The 23,987-nt window shown below is 43.7% G+C and overlaps 1 protein-coding gene across 1 annotated transcript in view; it reads left to right on the top strand.

Annotated features, from left to right (window-relative positions):
* LOC309550408 (uncharacterized protein) overlaps positions 1-23,381 on the top strand; it is a gene marked incomplete at both ends in the record, with an annotated part of 87,964 nt that extends 64,583 nt beyond the window's left edge. The window contains 6 exons of the mRNA XM_082250793.1: positions 374-501; positions 1,584-1,773; positions 3,378-3,516; positions 3,592-3,694; positions 16,363-16,464; positions 23,236-23,381. Of these exons, the coding sequence (XP_082106919.1) occupies positions 374-501; positions 1,584-1,773; positions 3,378-3,516; positions 3,592-3,694; positions 16,363-16,464; positions 23,236-23,381 (808 nt within the window). The remainder of the gene's footprint in view (positions 1-373; positions 502-1,583; positions 1,774-3,377; positions 3,517-3,591; positions 3,695-16,362; positions 16,465-23,235) is intronic.
* Positions 23,382-23,987: the final 606 nt, after the last annotated feature.

Genomic DNA, 23,987 nt, shown 5'->3' on the forward strand with positions numbered 1-23,987 from the left:
TTATACAGTTTTTATCGCTTGAATTATTTTTCCCATTATGGGCGTGAGTGAGGCCTCATGTCCAAGTATTGCCTTAGCTCTCACAAAGCCTAGAGCCGCCTCTGACCAGAGACGTTGGGGACTTGCCTGCAGAATTGGCAGCAGCCCCATTGAAAGCAATTGGCTATTTGCTGTCCCCCCGCATTTACTTTTTTAGACTCTTACCTGTGATTGGGCATGGCCTGTCGAGGACCAGCAAGTGCCTGGAAACCACACTGGGTCTTCCGTATGTAATCAGTAATGGACCCATTTTCAAGTGTAAATCGGGTCTAATGCTTTTTTATTAAAAATGCAGATGTCTAATTGGGTCATCGTAATTTTTTTTTCTTTTCAGAATTAATATCACATGCAGCTACACAACTAATGGTACCGTGACAGCTGAGTACAGTTATCAGAACAACCCAACACCTAGTGCACAGTCAGCAATGGCACCCCTTGATTTGATTTTAAGACTGAGTAAAGGTAAGGCATTGGAACTGCTAAAACTATTTTTTTTTTTTTTTTACAGTTTTAGAACCTTTATCAGAAATAACATGGCAGGCATGACTACCTTTTTGGCCCTTCCACCCCATGCAGTGTTTGAAAGTGTACAGGTATAGCTGGCTATATACCGATAATGTTGCACTAGCTTAAATTTCTGCCTTTCTGAAGAGATGTGGGGGCAGCCATTGAAAGAATCAAAGTACTAAAGCCAGAAAGTTGGAATAAGACTAGAGGCTAGCACTTGCTGAAATCAGCAAAGTTGGTGTTCAGTTTCTCTTCAGAAAGGCTTCTTTGCCAGAATAGTGGTGCTTTAGGGAAAAACTTCTGAGATGCATTAGGAAAGTTTTTATAGGGCCTAAAGGTGCATTAGGGTGTCATGGATTCCATGGCCCAAGAGCTTGGGTTTACTCTTGCATCAGTCAAGATCGTACATTGTATTGTAACAGGTTTGCTGCATCAGATAACTATACTGACCTCCCTGTAGTCCTGCCAGACCTCGAATACTGTTGAGCTCCTTCATGCTCAAGGCTAAACCTGGAGTATTAAGTGTTGTATTGGGAGGTGTGGGAGTGTGTCGTCAAACCCCCCCCCCCCATAACTGATTAGGCAGTTTTTTTTTTGTTTGTTTTGCCTGTTAAAATAGAGGGAAAGCATTCCTTATCCTGACCTAGGATGACACTTCCCCCCCCCCCCCCCCACTATGGATGCAATGTGAGCAAATGTTTGTAACATAGAACAGGAAGTTACTGGCAGGATCATCAGTTGAAAATGGCAGGGAAGGCCTGGAAAACAAATGCAGCCACTGTGTGTATATAGATATATAGATATAGAAACTGTATATAAGGTGGCTGTATTAAAATGGTGAAACATTTTGTTAGAACTAAGTTTTTGGTAACCTGGCTTTTAGAGTATATGCCCATTAGCACTGTTTGGAGCACTTGCAATCTAGCAAGTACATTGTATGTGTGAGTACAACACCCAGCTTGCTTTAATGTGCCTGAACATTGACTGCATTGGTAAAAGGGGTGCAAAAAACTTTTTTTTTTTTTTTTCCCCCTTAGATATCACCTATACGAACTTCTATGGAGATGTGGAATATCCAGTTGTGAAGTACCTGACGGAGCCCTTGTATTTTGAAGTTGAGCTCCTATACAGTTCAGACTCTCGAGTAGAAATCTTCCTTGATACCTGCTGGGCTACGACATCACCTGACCTGAACAGCTCACCCTCATGGCCCATTGTCACCAACAGGTAAGACTTGTTGATCGCAGCTTGTATACAAAAGTTCTAAATTTAAATTGGAGAGTGTACTCTTGGTGCGCAGAGGGCTTGAAGCCCAATTGTGGTTTAGGCCCCATTCACACTTGTGCAACTTGTCATGCGACTTTGGACCCCAAAGTCTCATCCCATGTTTCCCAATAAGTGACGTTCATGGTTGTGACCTACAGTTGAGTTCCTGCACTACTGTCTGACATTCCTGTAACTTGAGGGCCTTAGACTTTCAATATATACCCTCAAGTCGCATGAAATTGGCACCTGCATTGTATATGTGCATCTTTGTAGAGCCCAAACGCATTGGTCAAAGCCAAAGTTGCACTCATCCAAAACAGTGTTAATTTCATCGACTAAAACTTTTTCATCGACTAAATTAACACAATTTTAGTCAACTAAAATATGACTAAAACAATTCAGATGACTAAAATACGACTTAAACTAAAATGGCATTTTAGTCATAAGACTAGAACTAAATAAAAAATTGACATCAAAATGAACACTCCTCTACTGGCCGTTTCTAGATCGGCAACACCATTCCATCCAGAGCGTGTAATAATGGCACATTAAAGTTTAAACATGTATTGCACCACCGCATAAGGAGCATCTACTAAGCTGCTGAAAACTAAATTAAGAAAAATGAGTTTTAGTCGACTAAAATGTAGGATGTTTTAGTCGATTAAATACGACTTAAACTAAAACACTTGCAGAAGACTAAAATGGGACTAAAACTAAAATGCCATTTTAGTCCTAAGACTAAAACTAAATTGAAATTTGCTGCAAAATTAACACTGATCCAAAATCCCATCAAAATTGCATCCAAGTCACAAAAAAAATCACACGATTTTTAAAGTTGCACAATTGTCAATGGACTAATATGACAACAATATAGCAAGCGGCTCAATATGGTAACATTTTTGACACCTTGTTTTTACTTTTTGGTTGTTGTGAACCAGCTGAGCATGTTGAAACTTTCACCTGCCATTTGAAAATTTGTAGGGTTGTTTTTAGTGCAGGAGCTTTTCTTCCAGCAGAATTTTACTTTCACAGCTGTTAAACTGGTTTAAAAGTTCTCAATGACCCATTCTTGTGGGTATTTTGCCTTGGATTACCAAGCATAAGAATCTTAAATTACCCAGAACTAACCTGGTTTGCTCAATATGTGTATATCTTGTGGTCCCAGTATAGGTCAAATTGTAATTGCTGGTTTACAGCAGGGGTCTCTTTACTTCTATTGTCCACTTTTTTTTTTTTTTTTTTTTAGCAATGCCCTGGTCTCTGTTCAATGATAGTAAAAAATGCTCCCAATGTTGATCAGTGGGAGTAACTGTCCTGTGGTCAATGAAAGGAATTTAGCTTCACTATCAGCAGCCAGTGTTGCCTTGAAGGCTCTATTGCCCACCTTCCACCAGTATTTCAAAGTTTGGAAGTGTGTAGTAATGGTAACAGTGCAGTAATGGTAACAGTGCATCAATCTACACCCATACCAATGGCCTGCTGTGCTGTAGTACTCAAGCTGGAACATCAAAAACTGTCAAGTGGCAGCATTCTCATTATTTTTTTTTTTTTTTTTTTGTTTTCAGTTGTGAATATGGGGAGTCCTACCCGACAAACTTCCATAAAGTGACAGCAGATTCCAGAGTTCAATTTCCATCCCATTTCAAGAGGTTTGAAGTAAAAACATTTACCTTCATGGATGGTGACAATGCTTATACTGGAGCAGTGAGTACATTCAATAAATCAGAAGGCAAACCTATGCAGATATGAAGGAACTGAGTTATTTATCTTATCCTCTAGATCTATTTCCACTGTGATGTGGTTATCTGTGATGCTTCAAACCTGTCTTCTGATCCAGTATGCACCGGAGTTGGATCATGCATCCCTGCAAAGCAGAGAATGGGTAAGCCCAGCTTCAGCAGTCTCTAGACTTAAATTTTGTAATGCAGTGCTTGGTACCCTCCAGATTACAAGTTGACATTAGTGGTTTGCTGTACACGGCTAAACCTTACCATGGATAGAACAAGATCTGTTTAACAATGGCACAACTGATTGCTTTTAATGACTTACCATTGTTTCAGTCCAGTGACCTTGGCATGCGCCATTGTAGGAGTATACCGACACCTTGGCTTGGAAATGAGATTGATACATGCCTGCCATTTCTAGGACTTGAAATGCAACTCCTCTGCCCAGTTGCTGTTTTGCCGAGTGGATACGTTCTAACCATGCTTAAAGGAAACCTTAACCTGACTTTATTCTGGGTCCTCCATTGTACCATGTTAGAAGTTCTATTAAATTTGTATGTGGCTTCTACATGCTTATTGTGGGTCATTAAATCAAAGCATGGAAGCAATAGGGTCTGTGTAAATATGTGGATAACCTTAGACCCCTTTCACACATACGGTCCGTTTGTCCGGTTTGCATCCATCCGTTGACGGATGAAAAACGGACATCAATGCATCTCCACTTCCGTCAATGTCCGTTTTTAACGGATGAATGCCCGAATTTTTTTTTTTTTTTTTTTTTTTTTTTTTCATTGGTAGTGGATGTAAAAAAAAAAACGGATGAAAAACAGATACATTTTGACGTAACTGAACGGACTGTATGTGTGAAAGGGGCCTTATTCACAAACAAGCAGGGCCGGTGCTACCACTAGGCGAACTAGGCAGCCGCCTAGGGCGCACTGCCACCTAGAGCACAGCTATGGCCAGTGCCACATTCTTCTCCTGTCACCTCCTCATTCCATGTGGAGGTCACCTCTAGAGAGGGAGGCAGTGTACAGGAAGGGTGTAGGGTTAAAAGGGGGCAGTGTGTATAGGCAGGGGGGGTGTAGGGGTGAAAGGGAGACAGTGTGTATAGGAATCGGTGTAGCATTAAAAGGGGGCAGTGTGTACAGGAAGGGGAGGTGTAGAATTATAGGGGGCATTGTATACAGGAAGGGAAGTGTAGGGTTCAAGGGGGGGAGGCATTATGTTCAGGAAAGAGGGGGAATGTGTAAAGGTTTTTTTTTTTTTGGGGGGGGGGGGGGTTGCAACAAGTAGCTGGTTTTGCCTAGGGTGCAAAATAGTCTAGCCCCGGCCCTGCAAACAAGCATGCAGATTTCTAAACATATATCATGTTCAGTTTTGGAGGTCACAAAGTTATATTTACTCCAGTTAAAACCGTAAAAACTATTCACAATGATTTTGTACAATTCCAGGGAGAAGTGCTGATGGAGATAACCCTCGCTCAATTTCATCCAGAGCAATTCTGCTGGCACAGAGTTGAGTCATACGCTGTATAGTGTAAGTCGCCACCTACAGTGATTGAGCTGCAAAAACTGTCCATCTTACTGGCATGGACCTCAAAAGGGGTTCCAGATAATCCTAGATTATAGGAAACCCCAAGTAAGGAATTCATTTGGCAGGTGTTGCAACGGTCATTGGAAGATGGGTTTTTTTTTTTTTGTTTTCCCTCCGCCCCTCAAGTTATGGATCCCCCCACTTCAGTCCTGGTGACAATAGCCAGCAGTGCAAATAAAAGGGAATGAAGCTTTGTCAGTGGGGAAGTGGCAAACAGAACACAATGGTTTTTAACCCCCCCCCCCCCCCACTCAAACTTTAGATTAAACAATGTAGCGGGATGTTCAGTGCTGAAATGTGGGGTCCCTGAGATTCCCGAACACAGTTCAAGTTACATCTACATCGACCTCATCTGAAATCTGTTTTTAGCTGATGAGGTTAGTCAGTGGTTGACAATTTGTACATTTCTATATATGTAGAATACCCTCTGCATTAAAAATGTGGGGGAAGATGGTATACTAGAATTTTAACTTTAAAGGAATTTCATGGTATACATACACCTAAAAGTAATCTTAAGCTATGGTGTATAACCTTGATACATGCTACATACATGATCACTAGAATAGTGACACATCTTAGAATTATGCTTCTTCCATAAGGCTTCAAATGCTTGGGCAAGACTTCATTCAAATGCTTCTAAAAAAATTAGACCAGTATGGAGACTTGTTCTATCCAAATATGCAAACTGTCATGCTGAGAGCCTCAATAGGAACAGTAAACTGAAATTCAAGGGAGGGGGAGATGATGCAGTTTTAAGATTATATCACTATATGTTCACTTAGAAAATTGTAAGTGTCTTGTAATGTTAGTTATAGATGCTTCAGAAACTCAGTCCCAGGTTTTTCCCAAGATTGCTCTGAAATTTACATACAGCACCATCTGCAGGTGATATTTGGTACTGTGCTGCTGCTATGAAAGCAGTTGTATTTTGTCAAGAATTTCAGAGGTAGTATATCTAGTTCTCTTTATTTGGGGGGGGGGGGGGGTTGCAGAAGACCTGGTGCTCCCCTTAAGTTTCCAGTAATTCAGAACCCTGGTGCCCATCCTGCACCCCAGCTGTCGGTATTGGAAGCACTGATTTGTACACGCACTGCAATGGCAATAATCTCTTGCATCTCTTGTAACATGTTCCCAATGTCTGAGCTCCAACATGTTTCCGGTCTCTGGCACACCTGCAATATATCTTCAGACTGATTCATTTCCTGTAGTATGGCCAAACTGTCTTCTGTAGCATCTCGTGTACTAAACATTATGGGGTGACTTATAAAGGCAAGTAGACTGTTCCCTGTTTACGCAATGTGGTTTGCCCCATAGCTTAGTGAATGTGATTTTAAGTTTCACTTGTAAAGAATACGCAATCACATGCAAGGAAAGGTCCATTTTGCCTGCATGTGATTGGATGATGGTTGGCAGAGCTTCACAATATTAAGTAAGCATTGGGTGCAACTTCCTTTGCTAAGTGAACAGCCTGTTTGCATCCCTTTGGCGTCGGGCACCACAGTTGAAGGCCCCTCATAAGTTGACAGCAACTGCTATGCTATGGAACATAATGCCTACAACAGTGACTTTGTGTAATTGTTTTTTCTTTTTTCTTTTTAGATTCAAGTGATCATCCTCAATACTGGTGTATATTTTAAGAGCTTTTTGGTAATAAAATTGAGGATAAAACTTTTTGGTGTCATTAGTCAAATCTTTTTGGTTGTATTAGTCAAATATCGACTGGGTGATGCAATGTGGATGGTTGTGTGGCTCTTGGGAGTGATTTGATATGATGAGCATATTAATGGGCCATACACACTATGATTTTCTGAAGACTTTTTCCTTTGACTTACCAAAACCATATGAGGTCAAACCTAAACACTTTCAATTTGTATGCATCTGGCAGGCCCTTTCACTACATAGAAAAGGTAACAAAAGTTAGGTAACAAAAGTTGGATAGTGTGTATCCAGCTTAAGAGTTTACACAGGGTTTTTATTTCAGGGTAATTGCTCTCCTGCCAGCTCTTATCAACACTACAGCGGTGGAATAACCTTTGGAAAATTGGCTTCATTTTAAAATCATTAAATCTCATGTTGGGGCCCTCTGTTCTAACATTTTATTCATGGTGGATCTAAAGATTTGCTGCTTTAGACAGCAGTTGTGAGTGCAGAGCTAGGCGGCAAAACAATTACAAGACTTCTTAGTCTCTTCAAAAGTGTTCCCCCCCCCCCCCCCCCCTTCTGGTCTGGCAGACTGCAAACTTACAATCTTTATAGTGTAGGAAATGCCAGACCACTGCTCCAGTAAGATTTTGCCCAGAAGAGGATAGGCTTGGCAATTCTGTAAATTTTTGTATAAAACTTTTTGGTGTGGTGGTAATGCTTGCATACTAGCTGGGCCCTTTCTGAATAATGGGAAATCTAGGTGGGCACCACATTTATAATGTTGAATTCCTCCCATTCACTGGGTCTGATCTGGGGCGTTTAAAATTTTCTTTGCAGTGAGAGCAATATTTTCTGGCTAATCCAACACTTCATTCTTTGGAAATGTGGTCTGAAAGCGCATTTAGTTTTCCCCCTAACCTATATGTAAATTGGTCATTAAAATCAGTGTTGCTCTAATTTTAAACATTTTAAATTCCTCTTCAATATTTAATCTTATGTATTCAAATACCTGGTCTCACTATGAGGAGCTTTTTGTGGGGGTGAGATCCCTCTCACAATTGTCCCACTCCATGGTCACCCTGTTACATGTGCTGGTGATTTTTTCAGTCATGCCAAAGCACATTTAATGGGAAGCAATCACAGGAGTGCATGCTTGAGAGGCTGCTGGCGATCAGCAGTATTGGTGGTTATAATTTTGTTAGGGTTTATATATAAAATGGTGCTGCTATGTTCTCAGATATTCTAGTACATAGTACACAAAGTATTTGATTTTAAAGGAAATGTGGTCAGAGTAGACATTATGGGAGCTGACTTAATTGAATGCAGGATTGTGGGGCTGTAATCCTTACACTTAAGTGGGTCTAATCCTGAACTGTCCTGACACCTAAACGTACCTGCTTGGTCACATTAAGTGCAAGCCACAATAAATTGCCCAGGTTAAATCATACCTGCAATGCAGCCAATATCACTTATTGTATGGTGCAGAGTTTTTACAATGCACTTACAAGCAGAAACAGTTGTAGCATGAATTCTTTGGATTGGGTAGAAGGTGCTAATTTTGGGAATATGCCTGTTAGGAATGCTTGAGTGCCAATTTATGTTCTACTTTTGAAAGCAATTAATGGAGCATGAGATTGGTTTAGCAAATTACTCCAATAAATTACAATCTATACAAGGCATGCATATTTAATTGAGCCAATGGCATTATCTCAAGAGTCCATGCTTTAATTTCCTTAACTTGCAGGTAATGCTACACACGGTCATCCCATTTAATAAGACCCACTGTTACCGCAAGCAACACAGGATTAAGCAACCAAACACAAGCACTCTACTCAAGTTGCCAAACAATCTGCTGCTCCCAAATCATTTAGCTTTGCTGTTCCCTCTGAAATTGTGCTTTTATGCATGTTCCTATCTTGTACAGGATACTACTATCATTAAATGTGGGAAGATTGTGTTACCTGTTGTTTTTTCTGTGGGGGGGGGGAGAGAAGAAGCATCAGGCAGTAAACAGCTGAAGCATTACACCACATTTGAAATGCCAAAACAAAGCTAATAGTTGCACGTGAAAACAGTTTATAAATTTCCATGCAGTTTCAAAGAAAACCATGATGATCCCATGCAGTTAGTCTGGGGAAAAACGGAATAGGTCACTCTGACAAATGGAAGTGTTCCTCCTCAGAACTGAGAACAGGACCATAGGTATATATGGGGGGACTTCTTTAAAACAAGAAGTAAGTAGCTTGAGGACAAGAAAAGCTTGACAAACCTCACTAGGAATTTTAAGTGGTTAAGCCACTTTATACCATCCAGTCTATTTAAAGCGGTAGTATCCCGCTTTTTTCACTTTTACCTACAGGTAAGCCTATAATAAGGCCTACCTGTAGGTACAAATAATATCTCCTAAACCGGCACGGTTTAGGAGATATTTACAGTGTATGCAGCCGCTCGCACGAGCGGCGCATGCGCTCTGAAGGTCCGGGGGACCTTCAATTAAGTTGCCGGGAGCTTGCCGGAAAAATCACTTCCGCGCTCATGTGTGGGAGTGATGTCATCGCGGCTCCGGCCAATCAGCGCGCCGGAGCCGTCTCTTCCGGCCAATCCGAGCCGCCGAACCCGGAAGAGACGACGAGGGATCATGGCAGCGCTCGGATCGATGTCCGGGGGTCCGTGTTGGGGCTTCGTTTTAAGGTAAGTTACACATAATGGGCTAGTATGCGATGCATACTAGCTCATTATGCCTCTGTCTTGCAGGTTTTTTTATATTTTTTTTATAGGGTTTACAACCCTGTGTGCCTATGGCTGTTTTTTTCTATAAAAAAGCTGTTCTCGTTCCAGAGCACCATTTGCTGCTCACGTGGCCCACTCACTGACTGCAATGGGAGGGCCTGAGGATTCCTTGCAGACTTCAGTGGGGAGAGGAGGAGAGAGGCGGTGGGTCATGTGAGTGGCATTTGGGGCTCTGAAAACTGGCAAAGAGCGGTTTATTTTTTTTTAAACAGACAGCGGCACATGAATATTAAACACAGTATAAAATCTGAAGCGGGGGGGGGAGGGTGGTGGACACTGACACAGCAGGAGGATAGATGCGGATGAGGGAGGCACGTAGACTGATCATGGTGTCAGAGCTCAGCGGCCATGGTATACCGTGGTCATTTAGATGTTCATTGTCATGACTGTACATGTGCCTTCTTGAGGAAGGGGGACTCGCCATGTTTGGAGAAGGAAAAAATGCTGACTACAAACCAAAGAACATCATCTCTACACTTAGCTTGGAGGTGGAAACCCTTTGCTTTGAGTGTTTCTCTGCTAAAGGTACAGACTGACTTTGTCGCTTCGAAGGGCCAATGGATGGGGCCATGTATTGGAAAATCCTGGATGAGGACCACCTTCTCTCAGCCAGAACACTGAAGATGGGTCTTTCAGCATAATGATCCAAAACGTGCTGCTAAGGCAACAAAGGAGTGGCTCAAGAAGACACATTAAATTAATGGAGTGGCCCAGCCAGTCTCCAGCCCTTATTCATCCATCCTATTAAAACTTTATGGTGGGAGCTGAAATTTTGAGTTGCCAAGCGACAGGCAAGAAACCCTAAGGCTTTATAGAAGATCTGTAAAAAAAAAAAAGTGGACCAAAATCCCTCCTGAGATGTGTGCAAACCTGGTCATGAATTACAAGAAACATCTTACCTCTGTGGTTACTAACACGGATTTGTCCTTCAAGTACTAAAGTCATGTTTTGCTTGGGATGCTGTAAATAGTTCTCTTTCATGCAGGTTGGATTCAGTCTGCACAACATCTAAAATATGGAGAATGCCATTGCTGAGCACTTTCTTTAAAAAAAAAAAAAAGGCCATTTACCTGGTTCTCATGCTAATACTCATTCTTCAAATATTTTAACCACTGGCTTTATCCATGTGTATGTAGCAGGTTTTCCAGGCATTGGGTCTGCCATTGTTACTGGTAACCCCTTCAGCCCATTTAAGCTGCGTACCCGAGTGTGAGATTGGAACAATGACAATTCTGGCATCTTTGGTTTGCTTTGTTTATTTGATAATGGGGATGAGTGGGGATACTCCTGGCTCAACTGGGACACTCTGCAGAAAAATGCCTGTTAGCGCTGTCCTGACGCCAGCTGGATGCCGACCAATGCTTATTGGCGCTTGGAAAATACTGACTTGCTGAACCATGCTTGAACTTGACTTCTGACACTCTGGTTAGCTCAAAGTTGTGAACGGTACTGAGACTTGATTCTTGACACTCTGGTTAGCTCAAAAGTCCTGTAAACGGCTCCCTCCAGCCCTTCACTGACTGAGGTAGCTCTTTGTAACTGCTTATGCTGCTGTAACTCTTAACACTGCACGCTGTACACTTTGACTCTTCAGGGCCTAACTGCTGGTGCCACCTCTACACTTCAGGGTCCTCTCACTAGGCACCTCCTTTACAGCTAGCTGGCTCCTGGATCCCCTGGACCTTCACCGGAGTGGTCCCCTCTGCTAGGCAGACCCCCAGGGGCAGTTTACAGTACTCACAAACTGGGAATGCTTTCCTGAAACTGGACCCCCTCTACTCCGCTGATCCTCAGCACACCAGATCCTCTCTGCAGCTCAGCTCACTCCGTCCCCTCAGGCAAGCCGCCTGGGACACCTGATTCCTCTGACAGGTGGAGACACAGCCGTACTCTCCCTCCTGGAACTCTGCTTCCCGCCAAAGACGCTGCGTCATGTGCTCCCCTCAAACCTATACCCCCTCCCAGAATCCTGTGCGGCAGAATCTGCCTTTCTGGGGTCGATACAGGCCTGAGTGTGCTATTGGCTGGGTTTCCTCCACTGCCCAATGAGAACCCTCTCATGAAGCACAGTGGGGAGACTCCCCAGTCTCAAAAGCTACACCTGGGAGACAGGACAGCCCAGCTGAAAATCATGGCCCTGCTGTTAGGAAGCTAAGGCCCACTATACTTTACCTAGCACCTACCTTGTAGGGTGCTACATGTATAATAGATGGAGCCCAGGGGGTTTGTGGCCAGAGGGTCAGCAGAACAGCCAGGCCTATTGCATTTGCAGAAGGAGGTAAGAAATGGCAGACTTAAGGCCTGTACACACAATAAGAAATTCGGAAGGGAAATTTCGCCCGACAACCGATCTGCCGTTTTTTGGATTGTTAGTATGGTGCTTCCGACAGCCGACTCCAGGATTTTTTTCGGACGAAAAGTCGATGTGCAGGCTATATAATTGTTGCCGTCCATAATACAACATCCGATTTTCGTCTCATTAGTACAGATTTAGACGGAAAAAAATTTTAAGAGCAAGACTAGGCATGGTCAGAGACGAAAGAACACATACAAAACAATCCAGCACATGACATCACTTCTGAAGTAGAATTCTGTTGTACGGGATAATTCGAATGAAAATAACCTCTTCACTTTCCACATCAGACTAGCATGCTACAAAAGACAGAGAAGCGGTCGGCGGAAATTCGTAGCGTGTGTACGGGGCTTTACTCTTCGTTCACAAAAGGTTTACATTAAAGTGGAATTCCAGGCTATTCCTAACTAAGTTTAAACCTACTCCACCCCCTCTTTTTCTAACTACCCTGGTAGATGTGTATACTTACCTATTCTGAGAGTGTCATGGTTCGGTCACATGATTTACCCAGCTGCCAACGTCAAGCGAAAGAAGAGATCACTGACAACGGCTAAAATGCCTGTGTGGGGATGTCACCCATAGGCTTACTATAAAAACATGCATTGGCCGCTGCCATTTGGTGCTTATCAGGTGCCTGGGCTGGGGTATCCTCAGAATAGCTAAGTATATACATCTTCCTTTGAGAGGGTAGTTATAATGGGGGTAGGAGCAGTTTAAGCATAGTTAGAAAAAGCCTGGACTTCCACTTTACTTTAAGCCCCCTATACAGCTCACTTTCACTGTTACTACTGCCCCAAATAAAAAAATTCCTGTACAAGTTCCAGGTCAGCACTCTGTGAGCTCCAACAGACAAATGACCACCTGTTCCCACGTGCCAATGTTCAGGCCTAGTACATGTCTTCTCAGGGGCACTGCAAAGTGGGGAGAAAAAAGGTAATGTGTAAGATGTACTAGTGCAATGCTGCCTGAAATCCAGCTATGCTAATACTGTCTTTCTGGTAGTTGTGTCAATTAAATGGGGCAGTGGAAGGGGAAGTGAGGTCTGTTTCCAGATGAGTGACAGCTGTGAGCAAAGATAAGGGTACCAGTTTGTCATGCACATTAGACCTTTTTAATAATGCCACAGATTTGCTTTAATGCACCTAAAGAAACTGAGGACATTGACCTGCAGGCAGTTGAACATTCTCAAACAGTGGTCTCCTAATCTCTCCTCATGCCACAGCCCATACTTTGCTATTAATGTGGTAAAAGTAGAGGCATTTTACACAACTCTCTGACAACAAACTATCAGGGGAACATAATTGTGACTAGTGTTTCAGGTGAATATTTCCATTTAAAAGGCCCTGCCCAGTGTTATCCACAGATACCTTTAAGACATGAGGTAGACGACCCCTAGGCCAGACTACATCTATAGATATGGTTTGTTGTGACATTTACAAGATATCTTTTGAGAATTCTGATGCATACCTCAGACCACATCTGGTTTCATTTCCTGTTGCTTGGACTATAATCATGCATTCGACCAGAGATATGCAAAATGCCACAACTGTCTCCGCACCAATCAATTTAAAAATAGTTTACACTGTTTTCTTAACACCTCAGTGCCCTTGAAGTTGGCTTTTTTTTATGGCCTTGCAGTTTATCAGGGATCTAGGATGTTATTTTTAGACCCTGTCTGTAAAACTTGAAAGGATATGAGTTGGTGTCCATTTATTACCACCTATTAGGTACAATCTGAAGTCCCTGTGCTGCATATCTGGTCACTGTGATTAGAGGGGGGGGGGTCACCTTTTATCTTCTGCTGTGACTGTAAAATGTGCTTCATTAGAATTATGACTAGATTGATGACTTCAGATGGCATGTACTGTAAAGAAATCCATATGTGGAAACTCATCGTACACTATAAAATCATGAATTGGTAATAGCAAATATTTTTACACTCCAATTGTTCAGAGCTAGGCTGTGTCGTAGTTTGAAAGGGGCTCAACCAGCCTAATTTATCCAATGTGTGTTTATAGGTTTGATCAGTGCTAATGAAATCTTGAGTATTCCTCGTCTATTGGTAATATAAGAATGTGATTTGTTGGATTAACCAATTTTCTCACGATATAAAAGCCATCCTGGTATATTTAACTTATAGAGATATGAGTAGAGTTTTCTGCTAGTCCAACACTCAGTCCCCCAAATGCTGCTATCCAAAGGTGCCCCTGTGCTCATTCATTCAGAGTTGAGGCACTTAAATAAAGGAGGAGGTGTTACTGGGCAAATCAGCAGGTGAAAACCGAGGGAAAAGCCTAAGAAAACAAATACACATACTACAACTAATAATTGGTAAGCTACAATATATTACATTTTGGGTTTAATACTTTTATGAGAAGAGGGGATCACCAAAGCAGGACATAGTTTAAGTAATAATGCATGTTCCTCTCATCTGTAGACACTACAAACATTTACCCTACCCTAGTCCATTGATCTTGGGGTGTACCCAGGGAAAGGGTCCCTGTGGCAGTCCCTTAGTCATCTTCTGCCCCAAGCAAGCTGCCTGCTATGTGCATAGATGGAGAGAAAGGAACAGAGCAGCACCAATCTAAGTGGAGCAGTGATCAAAAGAGCTTTAATAAAAAGTAATACACTCACTTAGATAAAAAAAAGAGCAAGGCACATCCGTTCTGTCAGCCTCGCTGGATCTTGTCCTGGTTTCTGGGTACAGCTAGTGGGCGCGTGGTCATCAACCCAGTGGCGCCAGGGTGGACAGGGAGGTGCAGGAGGAAGCTGTCACAATGTACTCCAATTGAGGCAGAGGCTGAGGCAGGAAACCAAAATGAAACAAATCACCGCTCTGAAAACAATCAGCTGAGCCAGATGGATCCCGAGCAGCTGTGGCAGTCCTGTAGGAATGGGTGCTCACCAAGGTCCGTGACCTGAGGAATCCATGTAAATGAAGGAGAAAGTGGCACTTCCAGACCCAGGAACTTGGAAACTTGAGTTTATTTCTTCAAATCATAGGTACAACATCAGACAAGACCACAAGACAGCTGTCCAGTTTGTCTTGTGGTCTTGTCTGATGTTGTACCTATGATTTGAAGAAATAAACTCAAGTTTCCAAGTTCCTGGGTCTGGAAGTGCCACTTTCTCCTTCATTTACATAGAAGCTGGGGCAGTGCAGGTGTTCGGAGCATGCATGCTCCTTCGTCAGGCATCCATACCAATCAGATGCGATTGTTGCACTTGTGTTTTTTTAACAGACTAAACAGAAGCAAATAAGAAAAGTTCATTGCTAGGGTTTAAAACACTTTAAAAGATGTAAAAGGTTATAAAAAAAAAAATCTTTCCTGACAGACTCCATGGCACAATACAGATGGGTTAACCCCACCTCCACTCCTCCCCTATAGGACCCTATTCACATAAATCTTTGCTCTGAGCCAGAGGCCGCGTTCCATTTTTTGTCCTCCTAAGGACCAGAAAGGTTGAAGTCTTACCTTGGATGAAGTGTCCACGATTGAGGCCTGGTTGTTCGGCAAGCTGTGCCCCGGAAGACGCGTGGAGTCTCCAACAGTCCCCAGCTATTAGCGAGGTGGAGAAGGGTGATGGATTTGGTGCCATGTTGAGTCCCCAGCAATCCCCAGCTATTAGCAGGGTAGAGAAGGGCGATGGATTCGGTGCAATGTGGTGTCTCCAGCAATCCCCAGCTATTAGCGGGGTGGAGAAGGGCGATGGATGCAGTGCCATGAAGAGCTTAAGCTTGGCCATTGGCAAGCAAAGCGGCAGTATGGCCAAACAACCTTGCTATTAGCAGTTGACCATAAACGCCCTGGGCTTGTGCAGCAGCGCCTTCTGGATCCAGGCATGGTCGTATGGAATGCTGTGTGTGGTTATGTATACCTTTTTATTTTTGCATATTCCATGGCAGCAGTTTGTGTGTGTTTGTTTGTTTTTCTTCCCTGGCTCTAGTGTCTTCCAGCCTATGGCAGCTGGAGTGCATTTGCTTTCCAAGCCGCCACTCTCTTTCTTCCGGCCTGGTGTCCCTGGGTTACTCCTGCCCAGGGGATCGGCACATGTGCGCTGTGGGCGGCGGTGGTGTCATTACAGTGGAGAAATTCAATCAGCGGTCAGTACTGTTGATATTGGGATTTCCCTGTGGGCAGCTTGCAGCAGTTTCCCTAAATGCTGTGTGCAATCATCACAGGTATATGCTCTGCAATAATACCCTTGTGTGCTGCCTGTGTATGTGATCCTGATGGTTCTATCACCTGTGAAAGTTGGCTGTCTGTGCAGTTTCCACACTACAGATATATCACTGCCCCTCCCTGGTGGCCAGTCCCGTGTGGCGGGGATGAGAGGGTGTGTTTAACCCTTTCCTTTTCTCGCTTGCCTGGGCATTCCTTTTGGGTTTTTAACCCTTTTCCTTTCTACCCTATTTTGTTTTCTTTTTTGTTTTTTAAGTCCTTCTTGTTCAGATTGACAATACACGGCACAAGATGATCAAGACCTCATTAGGTCAATACATCAACATTCTTCTTCCAGATTTAGTTGTCATTAGTCAAGGTCCAACCTTAATAGCAGAAGCTCTGAATCCTCCTTTAGGCACCACATCCACTGCCATGACAGCCGCTCCAAGGAAGGAGCCTGCTGGGGATGCAGGATTTAGGTCCCAGAGGGCAAGTCTCTGTGTGAGCCTGACTAAGCCCAGGCAGGTTGGAAAAGGGGATGGTGATTTCCAGCAGATGGAATCTATGGTGAGATGCGTATTGCAGAAAATCCCTAACCCTTAATAAACAAGCCACACGTAAAGTCCAACAGCCGCTACAGCGTGTTGTCCCGCAAGAGACAGCCAGGAAGAACTGGAATCGACCTAATCAAGCCATCCATGTGATGAAGACCTCAGTAAGTGAAGCAGAGCGAGTAGGGTCCCTTTGCCCTTGTGACACCTTTGGTCAAGGCAATGAAGGGGGCATTTACATGAGTAGAACCTGTAGAGTCTGCTGCAAAGCAAGAGGAAGTTCATTAAGCACCTCTAGAGAGAGCGTTCTAATTTCCCATAAGGGACATCATTTTGGATGAGTGAAGCAAGGTCGCGAGATATAACTCCCTTTTGAGGAAGATGGTCAAGCTCTATCCATTCAGATATAACGATGTGAAGCATCTAAAGACTGCCTCTCTAGTCATTGAGGCCTTAATGAGGCAAGCAAGAATGTCGCTCTTCCTTGGAAGATGCTGTGAATGGCCTGAAAGCCGGCCTGGGCTCTTGTGCCCATGTTTAAAGTGATGGAAACAAGGAAGGAGAATGCGGATGCAGTATTCAAGAGCTCGGTAGTTCATGAGCCGGAGCCGAAGCAGGTGTCGGTTTCCATGGAGAGGCTCCAATTGACATCATCCGCATAGTGGTATGCGGTGCTTGCTAGGCTGAAAGATGGCACAGTCTAGGGGACAAAGTCCAGAGCGTGCGAGGGTCACACGTTTTTACAGACCAGGTCTGGATTTTAGGAAGAGCTGGTGAAGAGGCCAGATATCATCCTCTCAGAAGTATGCTAAAAGTTTGACCTTGGGTATCCAAGAAGTTACTGAGTTTGAGTCTCAGACAAGTGGAACGTCAAAGCGGTCTTTTCAGGACATGCATGGTCCAGAAGAAGTCCTCCTTATCTCGGATTCTTTTCCACAAATTTTTCCTCATTCTGAGGTAAAATTAAGCATATTTTACGTAAAGTCACTGGTGTCGCAAAGTGCTGCTGTGCCAGTCCTAGGTTGCGAGCGATTTTAGAGCATGGACTCGCCTCTTTATGGTCGTGAAGAGGAGCGGCTTTTTAGGGGCTACTTTTAGACCTTGCGTACCTAAAGCAATTTTTATCAAAAGATAGGTCCAGCCAGATAACTGGCTCATTTCTAGTAGACCGTAAGATGCTTACTTTCTTGTGCCCATCATAGAAGACTTTCACAAGTTCCTTCAGTTCGCTGTAGGTCAAGACCATCTTCAGCTTGCTTGTTTACCATTCGGGCTTTCAACATCACCCTGTATGATTTAAGGATCTTTTTGGTTGTTAAGGTCTTTATTAAAGCAAGGAGCATACGCCTGCATGGTTACTTGGATGTTCTTCTCCTACTATCCCAAGAATGCGGGCAGCTGCTCCTCAAAATTCAGCTGGCAGCTGATTCTGGAAAAGAGACACCTACAGCCCACTCTGTCTCTTGTGTGTCTCGGGGCTCAGTTCGATATAATCAAGAGGACTATTGCTTTGGATCCCGATGTTCTGGAACAGAATACTCCTGGCCCTGTCTTCTTCCCACCTGCGTGCCTTTCAGTGTCTAAAATGATCGACACTGTGGTGTCTACAGATCCAATGGTCAAATGGAAACTCTGGGGAAGGCGACCCTTCCAGAGAGTGTTTCTCCAGCAGTGAGAGCCAGGAAGCAGAATTCAGGTCATCTACATAACCTAAGTCATGAGAGTGAGTCTCCTGGTGGCTACAATGGAGAAATTCCATGCCATTGCCCCATTTCCTGGTTCACAATCCCATTTGATACCACCAATATGGGTTGAGGGGCTTGCTGTCTGTCAGTGATAGCTCACGTCAGGCGGGGCTTTCAATTTCACAAGATTGTGTTGAACATTCTGAAACTCCAGGCAGGCCTTCTGCACCCTACAGGCCTTTCACCATATAGCAAAGGGAATGTCAGAGCTCTTAGGCTAGTCAACACTACGGTGGTCTCCTATGTTAAGAGACAAAGGGGACTCACAGCCTGCTCTCTATTACAGGAAGCCAATTATATCTTGGGCTCAGAAGAATCAAGCCTACATCTTACAGGCTTATTTCCCCAGAGTCCAAATATTCGAACAGAATTTTTTTCCAGAGTACAGTTGGACAACACGGAATGGTCTCTACATGTGGAGGTTTTTCTGGCGCAGATGGCCTGACGGATCATTGGAAATACAGCGGGCCCTGTGTGTTTCTTCAAGTCCTGGTCATCCTCGGGTTTCTACGAAAACACTGAACAGAAGTTGCAGAGGTAGTGGCAATGATGGCTTATTGGCCAATTAGGCCATATAGCACTGTTCAGCTACCGGAACCCAGTGCTCCTTCTCATCAGGCCAGACCTTCTGTCACTGGGTGCGTTTCCACATCAATGTCCAGCACGGTTACGTCTGATGGTCTGGTTCTTGGGATTGGAGGTCCTCGACTGCTCCCCACAGAGTCATCTCTCTCTTTCTCTTGAATAGGCGAGTGAACACAAACAAAGTTTACGGGAGAATTTGGTCAAAGTCTGTGCAATACATGTCTACTGACAGATCGTGTACTGATCTAGAAGTTCTAAATATTCTGGGCTTCCTCCAGTCAGATTTAGACCTGGCTCTATCTATCAGCTCCTTCAGAGTACAAGTGTCGGCTTTATCAGCCTTCACAGTTGTTTCCAGGTCTAGGCATCTTTCCTGTCCAATAAATCTTCAAGGGAGCAACAAGGTTCAGACCTCAGATTAAGTGGAGGTTTTCCCAATATAATCTCCCTCTTGTTCTCAACTCCCTCTCAGGAATTGGAGTGGAGTGTTCTACGACTGTCTCCGTTAAAGGCCTCTGTCATGTTTGCCTTTCTCCTGGCTATCGCATCATTATAAAAAGCCTCAGAGGTTGATTCATTGGTCATGGAGAACTTTTCTTAACGTTCTTCCAGTTTGAGCGGTGCTTTTACCTATGTTTGATTCCTTCTAGCTTCAGAACGCTTGTTCATCCTTTTTTCCAGAAAAGACAAAGAGAAACATGCCTCATCAAGGACGATTGCGGCATGGATTTTCTGGGCCATTCGACAGGCTCACAGAGCCAAGGGCTTGGCTCCTTTGGGGATGGTGACCGCTCACTCGACCAGGAGTGTGCCCACATCCTGGGCGGCTTTGCAGCATGTGGTTCTCAATGTCTCAATCAGTAGGGCAACCGTGTGGTCCCTGATCAATACATTGGTGGCTCATTATTGTGTAGAGCCGACCTCTTTATCGTCTGTTAATTTTTGGTTTAAAAATCCTGTCGGTGGACAGTGTCGATTAAACCCTGTTCTTTAGTTCTTCAATTGCCCACCTGGGTGTATATGGCTAGTTATTTCCCATACATATGCTGCCATGGAGTCTGTCAGGAAAACTGAAAATTTCTATCAAATACTTACCGTAATTTTCTTTTCCTGACGGACTCCATGGCAGCAGGAGTTCCCACCCAGAGTCATGAGTAGGCTATTTACGGAACGCAGCCTCTGGCAAAGATTTATGGGAGTGGGGTCCTACAGGGGAGAATTGGAGGTGGGGTTAACCCATACGTATGCTGCCATGGAGTCCATCTCCATGGCAGCAGGAGTTCCCACCCAGAGTCATGAGTAGGCTATTTACGGAACGCAGCCTCTGGCAAAGATTTATGGGAGTGGGGTCCTACAGGGGAGAATTGGAGGTGGGGTTAACCCATACGTATGCTGCCATGGAGTCCATCAGGAAAGGAAAATTACGGTAAGTATTTGATAGGAAATTTTCTGTTATACTCACCTCCATGCTGCAGCATCCATGTGAGACTGTGATGCTGGAGCTGTCCCCTGCTGCTTCTAAGCCTGATCATATGACCACTGATTTCTCGGTCCGCTCTGAAAGCATTTGTAAGTTATTAGGCATTATTGTCAGGATCCTTCCAGAGCCTGGAGCAACTCTGTGATGTCAGCGACCAGTAGATTGTGCCTGCTGTCAGATGATTCTGGGTCACAGAAGAGCACAAGTAAGTGCACTCCTGTGTTCCACAAGAGAAGTATGGCCACAAAAAACTTTGGCTCTACTTTTAAAAAAAAATCTGGTTATGTACAGGTGAAATTGAATATATGTAGAACTTGCCTGCTTTTTAGCTGTACCCAGCAACACTGATTGCATACAAGTTGAAAGTGTTAAGGTTTGACCTTATATTAAATGGTTTTAGTAGATCCAAAGGATAATTGAAAAATAAACTTGTATAATTTGTTGCCATCTTTAAACTTTAATCACTTTAACCACTTACCTCAAAGTGACGTACCCGTACGTCGGCATACTTTGCGGGGTTATATCGGGATGTTGCCTCTAGCTAGAGGCATCATCCCGGTACCATTGTTTAGAGCCGGCGGATGGCTTTCCGGCGGTAATGACCAATGCGGCTCGGAAACCGGTCGATCGTTACCCCAGCGAGCGGGAGGGGACCTCCCGCCACCTTTCGCGGCTCTGCCCGACTCTCCCGTCCCACCCGGAAGACCCGAGCACCCAGCCGGAATGTCTGCCGGCTGGATGGAGTTCCGATCTAAGCCGGATGCGGCTTTGATCTGTTCTCCGATGACGAAACCTGGAGGCGGCGTCCATGACGTCACGTCCGGGTTACTCTGCTGCTAAAGGCGGCAGATTCAAAAAACGAGTGTATTCAAAAATGCAGTTTTCGGCGTTTTGAATATATGGAAGTGTAGTGGAGGGGTCTAGGGTCTTTTAGACCCTTGATTCCTCCATAAAGAGTACCTGTCACTGCATATTGTTGTCACAAGGGATGTTTACATTGCTTGTGACAGCAATAAAAGTGATCAGATTTTTTTTTTTTAAACCTGTGTTAAAGTTAAAAAAAAAAATAGGAAAAAAAAAAATTTTTAGCAGCCCCCGTCACCGTTAGCTCGCGCACAAAAGAAAATGTATATGGAAGTCGCGCCGCAAATGAAATCACTGTTCAAGCCACCCATGTGAGGTATCGCCACGAGCGTGAGCAATAATTTAAAAAAAAGAGCTACACTCTAACTCTAAACTGGTACCCGTTAAAAATTTTTAAAGCGTCGCCTATTGAGATTTCTATTGACCGTAGTTTGTCGCCATTCCACGAGTGTGTGCAATTTTAAACCGTAACATGTTGGGTATCTATTTACTCAGGGTGACATCATCTTTCACAATATATGAAAAAAATGGGCTAACTTTACTGTTTAGTATTTTTTAAATGCAGTGAAATGTGATTTATCAAAATTTTTCCAAAAAAATGGCGTTTTAAAGACCGCTACACAAATACCGCGTGACAAAAAAATATTGCAATGACCGACATTTTATTCTCCAGAGTCTTCGCTAAAAAAATATATATAATGTTTGGGGGTTCTAACTAATTTTCTAGCAAAAAATACTGATTTTTAACTTGTAAAGAAAAAGTGTCAAAACTAGGCCTGGTGGGTAAGTGGTTATTATCCTGTATTTTTATTTGATCAATAAACTTGTGCAGAGAGGGTTAGGTGTAGAGCAGGCATGTCCAACCTGCGGCCCGGAACCTCAGGCAATGCGGCCCACTGCCCCCTGACAATTTTTGCTGGGGAGGAAGGAAGTCAGATCGGGGGCACGGTCACAGCAGCTTCCAAGAAACGGTAGGCAGCGGCTGCCTCAGAGGGGGGGGGGGGAGCATGTGCAGTGTTTCTGACTCCTACCACCATGACCACTTGAAATCACTGAGGTGGTCATGGTGGTTAGAGTGTTCATTTATTATCATTTAGAAGAAGTAAACCTCTGTATACTGATTCAATTTAATTTGATCATCCTCTAGTTGTGTTAAATTATTGGGGGGGTCGCGGTAGCGTGGTGGCTTTTTTTTTACTTATATACCTTAACTATAGTATATATTTTATATTCGGCCCGAGAAAATTTCTTTACACTGTGGCCCAGAGAAGCCAAAAGGTTGGACACCCATGGTGTAGAGGATATCCAACCAAAAACAAAGAATCATGGCCCTTCTTATGCTAGCAATACAAAATATCTGGTGGTCCTAATTTCTACAGTAACAGCCTCCCCATAATATTCAAAGCTGATAATTCCTCTAATGTTGGCAGCCTCAGTTGCAAAATGGATAATTTTAAAACTACAAACTGGTAGCCCCTGATTTTTCAGTTGGAGTCCCCCAGTTACCAAGGATCTTTAATTGACCGCTATTGTTGGCCCTACATACTGCAGTGATAGACTTCCACTAAGATTTCATATTTAGGTGCTATGCATGCCAGTCACAGATACAGTAAAGATCTGAGTAATGAGGTCTCCATGCCATGTCCATTCAGCAGCAGTTACCTTACGCTTAGTTCCTCATAGAAGATTTTAATTTGCTCCAAGGCAGCCATCTCCCTGCCTCTTTAGGATCTTACACAGGCCAGCTTAGATTCCTTAGGCTTTAACTCCGCTCCCCGTAAAAAGATCACCTTACAATGGCAAAGATTTTTCTCAACAGTGGCAAGCCAAGACTTTTCAGACTGGAATCTTTTCCAGGCAACAGCCTAAGAGGGAAGGACCCTTCTAGAAGATTGCTCCTAATATTTTTTTTATCCCCTCAGCTCATTTCACTGGAATAAAACCTAACTGGCTGTTGGATAATCCTATTGCAGTACCTTGGTACTTCTCTACTGGAAACAACTCAACAGGAGCAATGAGCTCAAGCATGATTGGACGTGATTATGAATCTGCCTCAGCAATCCCGTAGGGAAGCTGTCACTGCGGACAGCCAGGCTGCGGGGATGGAAATGCCTCCACCGCTTATGACTGGCTGTGATCAGTGACCGCTTCCTGGTGGAATATCTCAGACAGGTTCAGACTAGTGTCCGAACATGCTTGAGTTCATTACTGCTCAGCAGCAGCAGATAGAAACAATCAATGTTCTGAGTTTAGGAGAAGGCTAACAAGCAGAACATTTATACAAAGCTCAATCTGCAAACATTGAATTTGATTGAGGATACTCTGGCTTAAAGCCGAACTCCAGCTTTTTTGTCACTTTAAAATAGTTTGGACCAAACTGGTCCAAACAAACTCTTACATTCACTAACAGATGTTCAATCAGCTTCATACAGTATACAGTGCCGTGTTTCAGCAGCTCCTGGAAAAAAATGGAGTCAAGCTAGCCCTGTTAAGCCATTCACAAAAAAATGTATTTCTGAATGAGTCTAATGCCTCGTACACACACATCGATAGTTGGCCGTGAATCTTCGGCCAACGTCCGATCGGCCGATTTTCGGCTTGTTAGTATGATGCTTTCAACAACCGACTCCGACTTTTCGGCCGAACAAAATCTGGTGTGCAGGCTATAACATTT

Source organism: Pelophylax lessonae (assembly GCF_965119305.1).
Source record: "Pelophylax lessonae genome assembly, chromosome: 3".
In the NCBI taxonomy this organism is placed as follows: Eukaryota; Metazoa; Chordata; class Amphibia; order Anura; family Ranidae; genus Pelophylax; species Pelophylax lessonae.